This window comes from Chiloscyllium plagiosum, unplaced genomic scaffold (assembly GCF_037043375.1).
Source record: "Chiloscyllium plagiosum isolate Xiang-an unplaced genomic scaffold, Cpla_swu_hap1 HiC_scaffold_33, whole genome shotgun sequence".
NCBI lineage: Eukaryota > Metazoa > Chordata > Chondrichthyes > Orectolobiformes > Hemiscylliidae > Chiloscyllium > Chiloscyllium plagiosum.
Genome location: NW_028270171.1, coordinates 11,484,157 through 11,498,918, shown reverse-complemented (window position 1 = coordinate 11,498,918; position 14,762 = coordinate 11,484,157). Strand labels below are relative to the sequence as shown.

Here is a 14,762-nt window from a genome sequence, read left to right as displayed (position 1 = left end):
TGGACTACGAAAAATCCATCAATTACATGAATTTTGTGGTGAAAATGACAGTGAAACTGAGAATGTTCAGCATCATTATTCCATTAAAACTGACAGCAACCTCGGAGGTTCACACGTGCAGTATAACATGGAAGTCCAGAGGTTGCAGTCAGCAATTGTCCACTCTTCCTGAGCATCTGCTGTTGAGGTGCTTCCAGTCGTAATCAATGAGTAATTTTCCAGATTAACAAAAACTTTGACTTTTACTGTGGTTCTCACAGTAAAGAGCCCTTGTAAAACTAAGATCTTGTTGAATAATTACAACAGCATTTTAACAGCATCCTATTATCACAATAACTACTAAACACACTCACTGATCTTGAAAAGCAACTTTTATGTTTGTGTGATATCAAATTTCTCCACTGAAAAAAATACATTTAATAGAACATTTTAAGTCTACTTTAATTTTAGATTTAGACTTTATTGTCACTAGTCAACTTTGTATTAATCTAATCAAAATAATTTACAGTAAAAGGTTTCATTATCTGGTACTGAAGCATCACTGATACCTCAAAAACCAAAAAAAGGTACAATAAACTTTCCGTCCTTTGTCAAGAGTGATTTAAAAATGTATTCATGGTTGCTTGGTTTGTTCTTTCCCTTTCTTTAGCTAACAGAGTGTGGCTGAGCTGTTTGTTAAATGCAACAAATATATCTCCATACGCCCCAGAAAGTGGTGCAGAGGGGAGACTCAGCATTACTAACGCAGAGCAGAATTAGCTTTTCACATCACCCATCCCTTTTCCTGCTATTAGTAGTAATTTGGTTATTACTTTCCCTGCTGAACCTCAGAGTGCCTTTATTTTCTGTAACTAATCAGCTCTCCCTTTCTGAGGCACTCAAAAGTATCATTTCATAAGTGAATGCACATCTTTTTCATTGCTGCTGCTGTAGCGACTCCCCAATAACTGGCATTTTTAAGTTAAAGGCATCGCCCATTCCCAGCATGTGATACATCACATAAATTGTACTGCTTTCAGAACAGTGAACCTAAAAAGGAAAGATATTAACAGTTTTTAACTTCCTGGATTTGCTGTGATTTATTTGAGGTGGTTGGTTTACCTGCCTGCTGACATCACTGCTGCTGGATGCCTGGAGATGCCCCGACTTAGTGCCAAATTTATACAGACTTTGGGATGGGGGAAAGCCTTGCCACAGAGATCACTAAATCTTTGTGGACAGTCCTTTTGGAAGTTACCAGTGACTATCCTTTGCGGTGACCGCAAAGTCTAGACCAAAGGTAAGTCAGCTACGCTTTCTTGTATCATTTCTCATCTCCTGTGATCTTACAGAAAGGCAATCCATCAACTTCCACTTCATTGAATGGATTGAATCATAGAATCCCCACAGTGTTGAAACAGATCATTCAGCCCATTGAGTCCACACCAACCATCCAAACAGCATCCCACCCAGACCCATGCCCCTACTCTATCCTTGTAACCCTTCATTTGCCATGACTAATCCACCTAACCTGCACATCCCTAGACATTGGGCAATTTAGCATGGCCACTCCATCTAAAATGCACACTTTTGGACTGTGGGAGGAAACTGGAGCACCTGGAGGAAACCCACGTATACACACACAGGGAGAACATGTAAACTAGACAGTCGCCCTAGGGTGGAATTGAACTTGGATCCCTAATGCTATGAGGCAGCAGTGCTAACTACTGAGCCACTATGCCACCCACTATGGATTTCTCAATATACTAGAACATGTCCTGATCAGATGGTTAAAGTCTTTTCATCGTAGTTTAGTTTGGATGTGCAGTTAGTTCAAACATAGGCCCTTTTACTGCCTTAGTTTTCCGGTGGTAACTGTAGCGAGAAAGTAATGAGGTCAGCTCACTGGACCTCTCAGAATCTGGGTTCCCCGATTGGGGCTGTTAATCTGGTCCAATCAGGGAGCCCTGGCTAACATAAAAAAAAGTATGAGTGTCAGAGATACTGACACTCTGTTACCTGACTTTGAATGAGGCAGTACTAAAGTAAAGAGTTGTTCATGTGTAAAGGGTGACTGGAGCTGGGATACTGGCCTCCAAGGAGTTATTTAAATAATGTCCCTCCCCTTACTAAGCACGTTCAGGGATTTCAATCAATTTCTTGTTAATTGGTCTGGTCTGAAGAGCATGAGGAACAGAAGCAGGAGTAGGTCATTCACTCCCTCAAACTGCTAAACTGTACCATGCAATATGATCACGATAATCTGAGGGAGCCTTTACTCCATTTTCCTGCCTGGCCCTCAAAAGCTTTGACTCCCTTGTCAAACAAAAATAATCTAGCTCTCAGTGAGCACAATAACCATCTGAACAGAGATCATTCACTTACATTCAGGAATCCAAGTCTTTATTGCTGGACCTTGATTGAGGAAGACTGGGACTATTTATAATTTCTTGACTACATCACAGACTTTTTGTCTGTGTGGCTTAAGTCTTCTCCACATTTAGATTTTCTGGAGAATTTTCTTCTTTTAAAAAAAAAAGTCTCAGCAAAACAATAAATATAAATCACCCCCCAGAACTACATATTGGAGCAGTGTTATGTATGAAACACAAGATAACCCCAGATCATATGGAACTCACCATCCAGAAACTGTTGCTGGTTGCTTCTGGCCCTGGGGCATCGCTGTATTTCAGTGACATGGCAGCGCAGTCCTGTGGCTTCTCTCCCTCTCTTTCTCACATCAACTTTCTTCTAGGAGTCAGGAGAAAAAGGGTTTACTGTTTGAGAAATACTTGTAACTTCCACTTTCCATTTCCAGTGTCAGTTTTACAAGATGGGAACTTTTAACTGGACAGAACCAAACTGCATTTGTGACTATGAAATATATATTTTTAGGAATAAAGTTTAGTTTTGAAATATTTTTTTAAAAATTAGGAATGGTCAACAAATGCTGCCCTTGCCAGAGACAAGCAGAAAGGCTTTTTAAAAATGGATTGCAGTCATTCACAAAAACAGCTCACTATCGCTGTCTTAAGGGACAGCTAGAGTTGGGCAGCAAATACAGGACATTGCCATCAATGCACAAGTCCAAAGAAAGAAACATAAATTCCATCCACAGCCCTATGAGGTGTGGGCGTTAGATTAGATTCTCTTGGCACCGACATCCTGAACTAAATATGTCTTTGTAATGTAATACGGGTGAGATTCAGAACAGGCTCCCCATTTACTACCCAATGCTCAATATCCTAAAGTAAAAGTAAATACTGCTGCAATTAATTGTCTTCTGGATTCATCTCAAAGGGTATTCACAATGTGCAGTAATTCACCCCTGGGTTTTCTTTAAACGAGTGCAATCCAGGGACTGCAATACACCGTCTGGCAGATTAGAAGGGAAAATAATCTTCAAAAAGCACTTTATCACATCCTCAGGATGTCCTGATAGAAAAAACTGCTTTAACTGTCAGGAGGGTTGGAAACTAAAGGAAACAGATTTAAAACAATGGACGAAAGAATAAAAGGACAGAGTGGGAGAATCCTTTTTTTAAAAAATATAATTAAATAAATCAGATTATCATCATCTGGAAGGCACACTGAAGCCCAAGCAGGCGTAACTTTCCAAAGGAAATTGCGTGAATATTTAGAAAGGACACAGTTGAAGGTTATGGGGAATAACAGGATGGGGAGAGGGATGGGCCACTAACTGGGAAGAGGGTAACGTTACAAGACAGTTGAAGAACTGAAAACATCTCGAACAATTTGCAAGTATTAATCGGCAGAGACTCCAGCTGAGTGGGGAATCCAATAATTTAACAAGAAATATTTATTATTGACATGATCATTGTTTTATTGCTGAAAATGTGTTGCTGGAACAGCGCAGCAGGTCAGGCAGAATCCAGGGAACAAGAGAATCGACGTTTCGGGCATAAGCCCTTCTTCAGGAAGGCTTATGCCCGAAACGTCGATTCTCCTGTTCCCTGGATGCTGCCTGACCTGCTGCACTGTTCCAGCAACACATTTTCAGCTCTGATCTCCAGCATCTGCAGACCTCACTTTCTCCTCATTGTTTTATTGACCATGCAAGGAAATATTTTTTAATCATCATGAGTTTTTTTTTAAAATAAGCTCAGTCCATTTTCCACTTTGCAAGAGAAGTGGCTGGGCTTAACTGTAACAGAAGGCAAGTTATAACAATGCCTTACTCCACAATAGAATTGTTTTCTCTTGCATGGGATGTGAGGATCACTGGCAAGGCCAAGTATTTGTTGCCTATTCTTCTTTGCCCTTGAGAAGAAGGCAGTGTTTGTAAATTGAGCTGTTGTTAAGTGTCGAACTCTCCCCCTCAAGTTTGAAGGATGTGGATTCAAACACCAAAGTCACACCTCACCTTGATCTGTAGCTGCTTTTTAGGATTTGAAGGGTAGGACTTAACCCCGTCCTGGTTTGCTGGTCAACATTCATGGCCTCAACCAACACCACCAAAAAGTAGATTGTCTGGGCCGTTACATTTGCTGCTTATGGGATCTTGCTGTGCTCACAAATGTTTGCCTACACAATGAGCTTCAGAAGAAACTCATTGACCTTGAAGCACTTTGGGATGCCCTAAGGATGTGAAAGGTGCATGTGCTTTCTCTTCTTTGACTGTTGACCCTGTTCATTAAGGGGTTTTGAGCAGCTCAAACTGGCAGAGTTAACAGCACTGACTCACTGTTGCATTTTGGTGGATAAGTTACTGCAAGCCATTCATTTTGACCGAAGAGCAATACCACTCTCTAATCCATCTGCTGCGAAACACCAATCCCCTGTTATCTTTTCTTGTGTTCCGAGAAACATAATATGGTTAGGGAGTTGCCCTTGAAGTATAGTCAAGTTTCTCATTAAATAGTTTACGTACTCATTATGCACTCAATGTACTCATTTATCCACACACACCCTACTCACTGGTTGTGGTATCACTGCTGTTGAAGGCTGGACATACCAGATAGGAATGTTGGGGGGTGGGGGGGTGGAGTTTGGGATACAAGAGGAAAGAAGTCTTTTGCTGCAAAATGTACAGGGCTTTGACGAGATCACAACTATACTCTGTACAGTCTTGGTCTCCAAACTAAAAAAAGGCTATACTTTGCTCTGAGAGGTTCACTAGTTTGTCATCCCAGGAATCAAGTTTGTCTTTAGAGGAGAAATTGAGTTGACTAGGCCTATACCCATTGGAGTATGGAAAAATGAGACATGATCTCTGTGAAACGTGGAAGTTTCTTCAAGGGTTACACAAGGTAGCTAGAGATAGGCTGTTTCCTGGACAGTCTAGAACTCAGGGATAGTCTTGCGATGCTGGGTCGGCTGTTTAGAACTAGACAAGGTGAAATTTCCTCACTCAGAAGTTGAGAGTCTGGAATTCTCTAATGTGATGATGAATACATCACTCTGTCTTGTTCTTCTGATATACTTCAGCATTTTTCTTGAAATGGTAGATGATAAAGTTTGCCTCAGGTTAGTTCTTGGCCACAATAAATGTTGGTTCTTCGTTAACTGAAGGCTAAGGGGACTTGACAGGGCACATACAGAAAGATTGTTTCTCCTTGTAGGAGAATAAGGGGTCGCACATTTACGACAGAGTTGAGGAGGAATTTCTTCTCTCAGAGGGTTGGGAATTCTTCAGCACAGAGGGCTGTCAAGGCTGGCTCATTAAATATATTCAAGGTTGAGATAGGCATTTTCTTAAATCAGTAAGGGAATCCAGAGTTATGGGTAAGGGGTAGGAAAGTAGAGTTGAGGATTATTAGATCAGTCACAATCTCACTGAACAGTGAGCCAGAGTCAATCAGCTGAATTGCCTTCTTCTGCTCCTATGTTTTTTGTAGGCTGTCTATGCTCAGTCACTGAACCTGTTCATTATTGAAACCAATGGTGTTTTGGACTTTAAGGGAATTGAAGGAGAAGTGGAAATGTGGAGTTGAATTCAAAAATCAGTCATGACCCGACTGAATAGTGGAGCAGGTTCAGAGGATTGTATGATCTACTCCTGCTCCTATTTATTACACTTTTTGATGATCTCAATTAGGATGATAGATGGGCCAAGGTATGAAGATGGCAAATCTTAATGCAGACAGCTGTGAGATGGTCACCAATAGATGTGACCTCGAGGCGCTAATTGTTCAGAGAGGCATTGGAAGGAACAGGGAGAAAAGGATAGTTCAAATGATCAAGCAGAAGGTCAAAGGTTAGTGGACAATGAATCATACATTTTCTCAGCCCGCTGTCTTCCAATGCAACGAATGTGGAAGGGACTACCCTGCCAGAGTTGTACACCACAGCATAAAACAACATCTCACAAGGTGGAAAGTTGCCAATGGAAGAATGAAGATGGGCCAACATCATTGGAAGCTTTCACGAGTGAAGGAGGGACCAATCTACCAGGCTTCCCATTCCATGTTAACCATTCATGATCCTCTGCTGCAATATTGTCCCAGTGAGAGTATCGGATAAGGACAAGATCAGGGTGAGGCCGTGATGATCTCCATTGTTCTATTGGCCACTGGCACTCACTGCATTAACTGACCTGAGGAGAAGGAATCAATAACAAAGGTGGTACACTTTCAAGGTGAAAGGCAGGTGGTTTAGAGGGTATTTGAGGAAATCCTCTCACCCCAAAAGGTGGTGGGAATATAGAATGCACTGCCTGGGAGAGTAATTGAAGGGGAAACCTCACAAACTTTAAAAAGAACTTGGGATGAGCACTTGAAATATCATTATATTCAAGGCTATGGGCCAGGTGCAGGAAAGTGGGACTGGTATAGACTTAGTGCAGTTTTGGCAGTTCAAACCCGATGGACTGAAAGGTATAGAACATAGAACATAGAACATAGAACAATACAGCACAGAACAGGCCCTTCGGCCCACGATGTTGTGCCGAACTTCTAACCTAGATTAAGTACCCATCCATGTACCTATCCAAATGCCGCTTAAAGGTCGCCAATGATTCCGACTCCACCACTCCCACGGGCAGCGCATTCCATGCCCCCACCACTCTCTGGGTAAAGAACCCACCCCTGACATCTCCCCTATACCTTCCACCCTTCACCTTAAATTTATGTCCCCTTGTAACACTCTGTTGTACCTGGGGAAAAAGTTTCTGACTGTCTACTCTATCTATTCCTCTGATCATCTTATAAACCTCTATCAAGTCACCCCTCATCCTTCGCCGTTCCAATGAGAAAAGACCGAGAACTCTCAACCTATCCTCGTACGACTTCCTCTCCATTCCAGGCAACATCCTGGTAAATCTTCTCTGCACCCTCTCCAAAGCTTCCACATCTTTCCTATAGTGAGGCGACCAGAACTGCACACAGTACTCCAAATGTGGCCTAACCAAAGTCCTGTACAGCTGCAACATCACTTCACGACTCTTGAATTCAATCCCTCTGCTAATGAACGATAATACTCCATAGGCCTTCTTACAAACTCTATCCACCTGAGTGGCAACCTTCAAAGATCTATGTACATAGACCCCAAGATCCCTCTGTTCCTCCACCTGACTAAGAACCCTACCATTAACCCTGTATTCCGCATTCTTATTTGTTCTTCCAAAATGGACAACCTCACACTTGGCAGGGTTGAACTCCATCTGCCACTCCTCAGCCCAGCTCTGCATCATATCTAAGTCCCTCTGCAGCCGACAACAGCCCTCCTCACTGTCCACAACTCCACCTATCTTCGTATCATCTGCAAATTTACTGACCCACCCTTCGACTCCCTCATCTAAGTCATTAATAAAAATTACAAACAGCAGAGGACCCAGAACTGATCCCTGCGGAACTCCACTTGTAACTGGGCTCCAGGCTGAGTATTTACCATCTACCACCACTCTCTGCCTTCGACCGGTTAGCCAGTTTTCTATCCAATTGGCCAAATTTCCCTCTATCCCATGCCTCCTGACTTTCCGCATAAGCCTACCATGGGGAACCTTATCAAATGCCTTACTAAAATCCATGTACACTACATCCACTGCTCTTCCCTCATCCACATGCTTGGTCACCTCCTCGAAGAATTCAATAAGACTTGTAAGGCAAGACCTACCCTTCACAAATCCGTGCTGGCTGTCCCTAATCAAGCAGTGTCTTTCCAGATACTCATAAATCCTATCCCTCAGTACCCTTTCCATTACTTTGCCTACCACAGAAGTAAGACTAACAGGCCTGTAATTCCCGGGGTTATCCCTATTCCCTTTTTTGAACAGGGGCACAACATTCGCTACTCTCCAGTCCCCTGGTACCACCCCCTTTGCCAGTGAAGACGAGAAGATCATTGCCAACGGTACTGCAATTTCCTCTCTAGCTTCCCACATAATCCTAGGATATATCCCGTCAGGCCCGGGGGACTTGTCTATCCTCAAGTTGTTCAAAATGTCCAACACATCTTCCTTTCTAACAGGTATCTCTTCTAGCTTACCAGTCCATTTCACACTCTCCCCTTCTACAATACGGTCCCTCTCGTTCGTAAATACTGAAGAGAAGTACTTGTTCAAGACCTCTCCTATCTCTTCCGACTCAATACACAGTCTCCCACTACTGTCCTTGATCGGACCTACCCTCGTTCTCGTCATTCTCTGGTTTCTCACATACGCATAAAATGCCTTGGAGTTATCCTTGATCCTATCCGCCAACGATTTTTCATGCCCTCTCTTAGCTCTCCTAATCCCTTTCTTCAGGTCCCTTCTGGCTATCCTGTATCCCTCCACTGCTCTGTTTGAATCCTGTTTCCTCAACCTTATGTAAGCCTCCTTCTTCCTCTTTACCAGACATTCAACCTCTCTCGTCAACCAAGGCTCCTTCACATGACCATTTCTTTCCTGCCTGATAGGTACATACATATCATGGACACGTCGTATCTGCTCTTTGAAAAAGTTCCACATTTCCACCACATCCTTCCCTGACAGTATCTTTTATATTGTACAGTATTATCAACTATCTATTATGGAGTATCACAGACATTGAGGTGACATGATGGAGTTTTATGAAATTAATGAAAGGGCTGGATAACATTCTGTTGACAAATTATTCTGGTTTGACAGATTGACGGACATGAGTTTAGATTATGTAAGAGTAAGAATGGCCTGTCTTACCTTAGAGAGCAGTGAACTATTGCTGACTAGTGTGATGGATACTGGGTTTCTGTAATTAACTCCCAACTGGGACAGAGGTCAGAGGGTAAGCAGGGGAGGCTTAATGGACTCACTGACCTTTCCAAGTCTCTTACTTGGGCGTGTTGGTTGACAAAGCAGTGGACTGCAGCTGAATGTGGAAAAATATCATCAACCAGCACACCGTGGGGCATAGGTTGGTGGTGGTGGGGGTGGGGGGTGGGGGTGGGAGGGGGGAGGGGGAGGGGGGTTGGGGGGGTTGGGGAGGTGTGGAGAAGCTAGATCGAGGGCAGAAAATGGAGGATGAGCATTTCTTGGGTGGAGGATTACAGAGTTAGTAGGTGATCAGAAATTTGATGCCCCACCCTGTAACTTCATTTGAGACGACCTTAGGCTGACACACCCTTTACAAGCTATCAACACACCACACAGGAATGCAGGGCAGTATTTAACATATTTTGGAATGTCACATTGATATACCATCCCTTGCTCCACTTCAGGCTGATGTTGCCAGCTTTGCATGTTTAGCAAATATCCATAAATAGCTGGGATCTCTTGCCTTTCATTAACGATGTTGAGGGGACAAACTATTTGTTACCAACTGCAAGACAACACCCACCAAGCCAGCAAACGGTTTCTGCACCGCCTTCTCACATCTCAATATAAAAGTCAATAGGAATGCGACTCACAAATCCTTTTGGATCTAGATACTTAATGACTGCATGTGTTGTGGCATGACTCTGTTTATGACCACCATTGAATGTGTTCTTATGGCGACTGGCCAGTTGATGTGGCTATCCCAACTTGTATCCCAGCTCCCACCTAGAATCCCCAACTGTTCTACAATTGAGAAGCTATCATACTTGGAAGAACCACCGATTTTCATTGGGTAAGGATTATTGAACCAAGCTAAATAGATGGGGATAACAAATAGATCGGTACTAATTTAATTGATTTGCAAAAAGCCTCAAGAGGCTGAATGGCCTCTTCCTGATGGTCTAAGTGGCCAACTGTGCCACCCAGTGATGTACCAAAGTCTACACAATAGGATAACCCACATGCCAAGTAAGCCAATCTCATTTAGGTGCTGCTTGGAAGGGCATGGCTAACAGTGACCTATCTGAGTTGAGTCAAAGGGAGTATGCCAGGAGTCTCGCCTCATTATCACCTCTTGCAGGAATATACAATTTGTATGGTGAAGTGGGATCAGTCTCAGATGCAATGTTCATTCCCTATCTGCAAGTATCCCATCAGCACTCCCTGTAATGTGAATAATGGAGATAACAGTACACCACTACATACAAAAGAAACCATATTTTATACTTGTAGTCCTATCCCTTAATGAGCAAGTGGTTTTACAAGATTTTTAAAAATATTTTCATTGAATGAAAATTAGGTCAGCATTCATGACTCATTCCTAATTGCCCACGAGAAGGTGGTGATGATCTACCTTCTTCATCCACTGTAGTCCATGGCTGAAGGTATACCTCCAGTGCTGTTAGGGAAGGAGTTCCAGGATTCTGACCCAATGATAATGAAGGAATGGCAATACTGTATATTGCCAAGTCAGGATGGGGAATGGCTTGGAGTGTAACTTGCTCGAAGCCATTCCCCATCTTGACTCGGCCTTACATAGAACATAGAACGTTACAGTGCAGTACAGTCCCTTCAGCCCTGGATGTTGCACCAACCTGTGATGCCCATCTAAGCTACACCATTCCATTACGATCCATATGTATGTCCAATACCCTTAACACTGGCGAGTCTACTACTGTTGAAGCAGGCAGTTCCATGCTTCTACTACTCTGAATGAAGAAACTACCCCTAATATCTGTCCTAAATCTATCATCCCTCAATTTAAAGCTATGTCCCCTCGTGTTAACCTTCACCATCCAAGGAAAAAGGTTCTCACTGTCCATCCTATCTCACCCTCTGATTATCTTATACATCTCAATTAAGTCATCTCTCAACCTTCTTCTCTCCAACGAAAACAGCCTTAGTTCCGTCAGCATTTCCTCACAAGACTTTCCTTCCATACCAGGCAACATCCTAGTAAATCTCCTCTAAACCCTTTCCAAAGCTTCCACATCCTTCCTGTGGTGAGCAGAACTGTATGCAATATTCCAGGTGCAGCCTTACCAGTGTCTTGTACAGCTGAAGCATGATCTCATGGCTCTGAAACTCAATCCCCGTACCAATAAATGCCAACACACCATATGCCTTCTTAACAATTCTATCAACCTGGGTGGCAACTCTCAGGGATTGATGCATCTGGACACTAAGATCTCTCTGTTCATCTACACTGCCAAGAATTTTACCATTAGCCCAGTACTCTGCATTCCTATTACTTCTTCCGAAGTGAACTACCTCACACTTTTCCACATTAAACTCTATTTGCCACTTCTCAGCCCAGTTCTGCATCTTATCTATGTCCCTCTGTAACCCACAATGTCCTTCAGCACTATCCACAATTTTCCCACCTTAGTGTCATCTGCAAATGTACTATCCCATCCTTCTGTGCCCACATCCGGATCATATATAAAAGTGACAAACAGCAGTGGCCCCAAAACAGATCCTTAAGACACACCACTGGTGACTGAGCTCCAGGATGAACATTTCCCATCAACCACCAACCTGTGTCTTCTTTCAGCTAGCCAATTTCTGATCCAAACCACTAAATCACCTTCAATCCAGAAACTCCGTATTTTGTGCAATAGCCTACTGTGTGGAACCTTATCAAAATACCTTACTGAAGTCCATATACACCACATCAACCGCTTTACCTTCATCCACCTGTTTTGTCACCTTCTTGAAGAACTCAATAAGGTTAGTGAGGCATAACCTCCCCTTCACAAAACCAGGTTGACTATCCCTAATCAAATTATTCCTTTCCAGATTATTATAAATCCCATCTCCTATAACACCTTACCCACAACCGAAGTAAGGCTCACTGGCCTATAATGACCAGGGTTGTCCTGACTCCCCTTTTTAAAGAAGGGAACAATATTTACTATCCTCCAGTCTTCTGGCACTACTCCTATCGACACTGACAACATAAAAATCGAAGCCAAAGGTTCTGCAATCTCCTCCCTGGCTTCCCAGAGAATCGCCGGATAAATCCCATCTGGCCAGGGGTCTTATCTACTTTCAGATCTTCCAAAATTGCTAAAACCTCCTCCTCGTCAATCATAATCCCATCTAATCTTGGAGCCTGTATCTCCGTATTCTCACTCCAATGTGAATACTGATGAAAAGTATTCATTAAGCGCTTCCCCTCTGTCCTCAGGATTCTACACACAACTTCCCACTACGGTCTTTGATTGGCCCTAATCTTACTCTAGTCATTCTTTTATTCCTGATATACCAATAGAAGGCCTTAGGGTTTTCCTTGGTCCTATCCGCCAACAAATTCTCATGTCCCTTCCTGGCTCCTCTTAGCTCTCTCTTTAGATCTTGTTTGGCTCACTTACAACTCTCAACCCCCCGACTGAGCCTTCATGCCTCATCCTCACATAAGCCTTCTTCTTCCTCTTGACAAGAGTTTCAACTTATTTCGTAAACCATGGCTCCCTGTCGACAACTACCTCCCTGCCTGTTAGGTATATACCTATCAAGGACCCACAGTATCTATTCTTTGAATGAGCTCCACATTTCAACGGTGTCCATCCCTTGCAGGTTCTTTCCCCATCCTATGCATTCTAAATCTTGCCTAATCGTATCATAATTGCCTTTCCTCCAGTTATACCTCTTTCCCTGCGGTATATACCTACCCCTACCCATTGCTATTGTAAACATAACCGAATTGTGGTCACTATCGCCAAAGTGCTCACCTACCTCCAAATCTAACACCTGGCCAGGTTCATTCCTCACTACCAAATCAAATATGGCATCGCCCCTTGTTGGCCTGTCTACATAACGTGTCAGAGAACCCCCAATGAACACATTGAACAAAAACTGACCCATCTAATCTACTTGAACTATAATATTCCCAGTCAATATTGGGGAAGTTAAAGTCCCCCATAACAACTACCCTGTTAATCTCACTCCTGTTGAGAATCATCTTTGCTATCCTTTCTTCTACATCCCTGGAACAATTCGGAGGCCTATAGAAAACTCCCAACAGGGTGACCTCTCCTTTCCCGTTTATAACCTCAGCCCAAACTACCTCAGTGGATGAGTCCTCAAATGTTCGCTTAGCTACTGTAACATTACCCTTGATTAACAATACCACACCCCTCCCCCCTTTTACCATCATCTGTTCTTACTGAAACATCTAAATCCTGGAATCTGCAACAACCATTCCTGTCCCTCCTCTAGCTGTGTCTCTGAAATGGCCACAACATCAAAATCCCAGGTACCATCCCATGCTGCAAGTTCACCCACCTTAATCCAGATGCTCCTGGCATTGAAGTACACATATTTCAAACCAACATCCTATTTACCGGTGCCCTCTCGTGACCTTGTAAACCTAACCATGACCTCATTACCCTCAACCTCCTCTACACTGGAATTACAATTCAGGTTCCCATCCCCCCTGGTGCATTAGTTAAACCCCCCCACAAAGAGCATTAGCAAATGCTCCCCCCCAGGATATTGGTACCCCTCTGGTTCAGGTCAAGACCATCCTGTTTGTAGAGGTCCCACCTTCCCCCAGAAAGAGCTCCAATTATCCAAGAATCCAAAACCTCCCTCATGAACCATCACTTCAGCCACATGTTCAGCTCATCTCTCTCCCTGTTCCTCGCTTCACTAGCACATGGCACAAGCTTCCAACCTAACTCCCTGAATTTCTGCCTTAGATCCCTTAGATACATTGGCATTCCTCCAATATCATTGGGTCAAAATTTTGGAACTCGTTTCCTAACCGCATTGGAGGTATACTTTCAGCCATGGAGTGACTTGGAGGGGAACTTGCAGATGGGGGTGTTCTCGTGCGTCTGCTACCCTTGCCTATCCAGGTGGTATTCTTTGTGGCCATACAAGGTGTTGCCAGAGGAGGACTGGTGAGTTTTGGTGCATAGTGGTGGAGGGTGTAAATGTTCAAGATAGTAGTTGAGATGCTAATGGAGTAGGATTCTTTATCATGGATGGGATTGAACTTCTGGAGTGTTGATGGAGCTGCACTTTTTCAGGCGACTGGGGAGTATTCCATCACACTCCTGACTTGTGCCTTGTAGCAAGTTGAGTGGCTTTGGGGAAAATAAATCAGTGGTAGCTGTTGGGCGGGGGGGTGGGTGGGAAGGGAGGGGGGGTGTGGGGTCACTTGCTGCAGAGTTCCCAGCCTTTGATCTGTTCTCGTCACCACTGTATTTATGTGGTAAGGATAGGTATGAATCTGGTAAAGGTAACTCCCAGGATCTTTATGATGGGGGATTCCGTGATAGCAATGCTATTGAATGTCAAATGGCAACAGTTGGTTTTTCGCTTGTGTCAAGATAGTAAAGATAGTATTTGTTTCCTTCAGAAGCATGGAGAGTGTCATTATTTGGAATGCATTCTGTGTTCCAATGTGTTCTGGGGAGATGGTTCATATCCCTAATGCAAAATGCTCACCGGTAATTTTGCACATCATCAATTCAATCAGAGCAGGAGTAGGCCAATCAGTCCTTCGAGCCTGCTCCACCATTCAGTGAGATCATGGCTGATT

General features: G+C 43.4%; 1 protein-coding gene across 3 annotated transcripts in view; it reads right to left on the bottom strand.

Annotated features, from left to right (window-relative positions):
• LOC122542203 (protein kinase C and casein kinase substrate in neurons protein 3) overlaps positions 1-14,762 on the bottom strand; it is a 69,773-nt gene that overhangs the window by 36,259 nt on the left and 18,752 nt on the right. For 2 of the 3 annotated variants that reach the window (XM_043679671.2, XM_043679673.2), the window contains exon 2: positions 2,619-2,730. In XM_043679671.2, the coding sequence (XP_043535606.2) occupies positions 2,619-2,678 (60 nt within the window). In that variant the 5' untranslated portion in view covers positions 2,679-2,730. The remainder of the gene's footprint in view (positions 1-2,618; positions 2,731-14,762) is intronic. The other variant, XM_043679672.2, reaches the window with a different exon arrangement.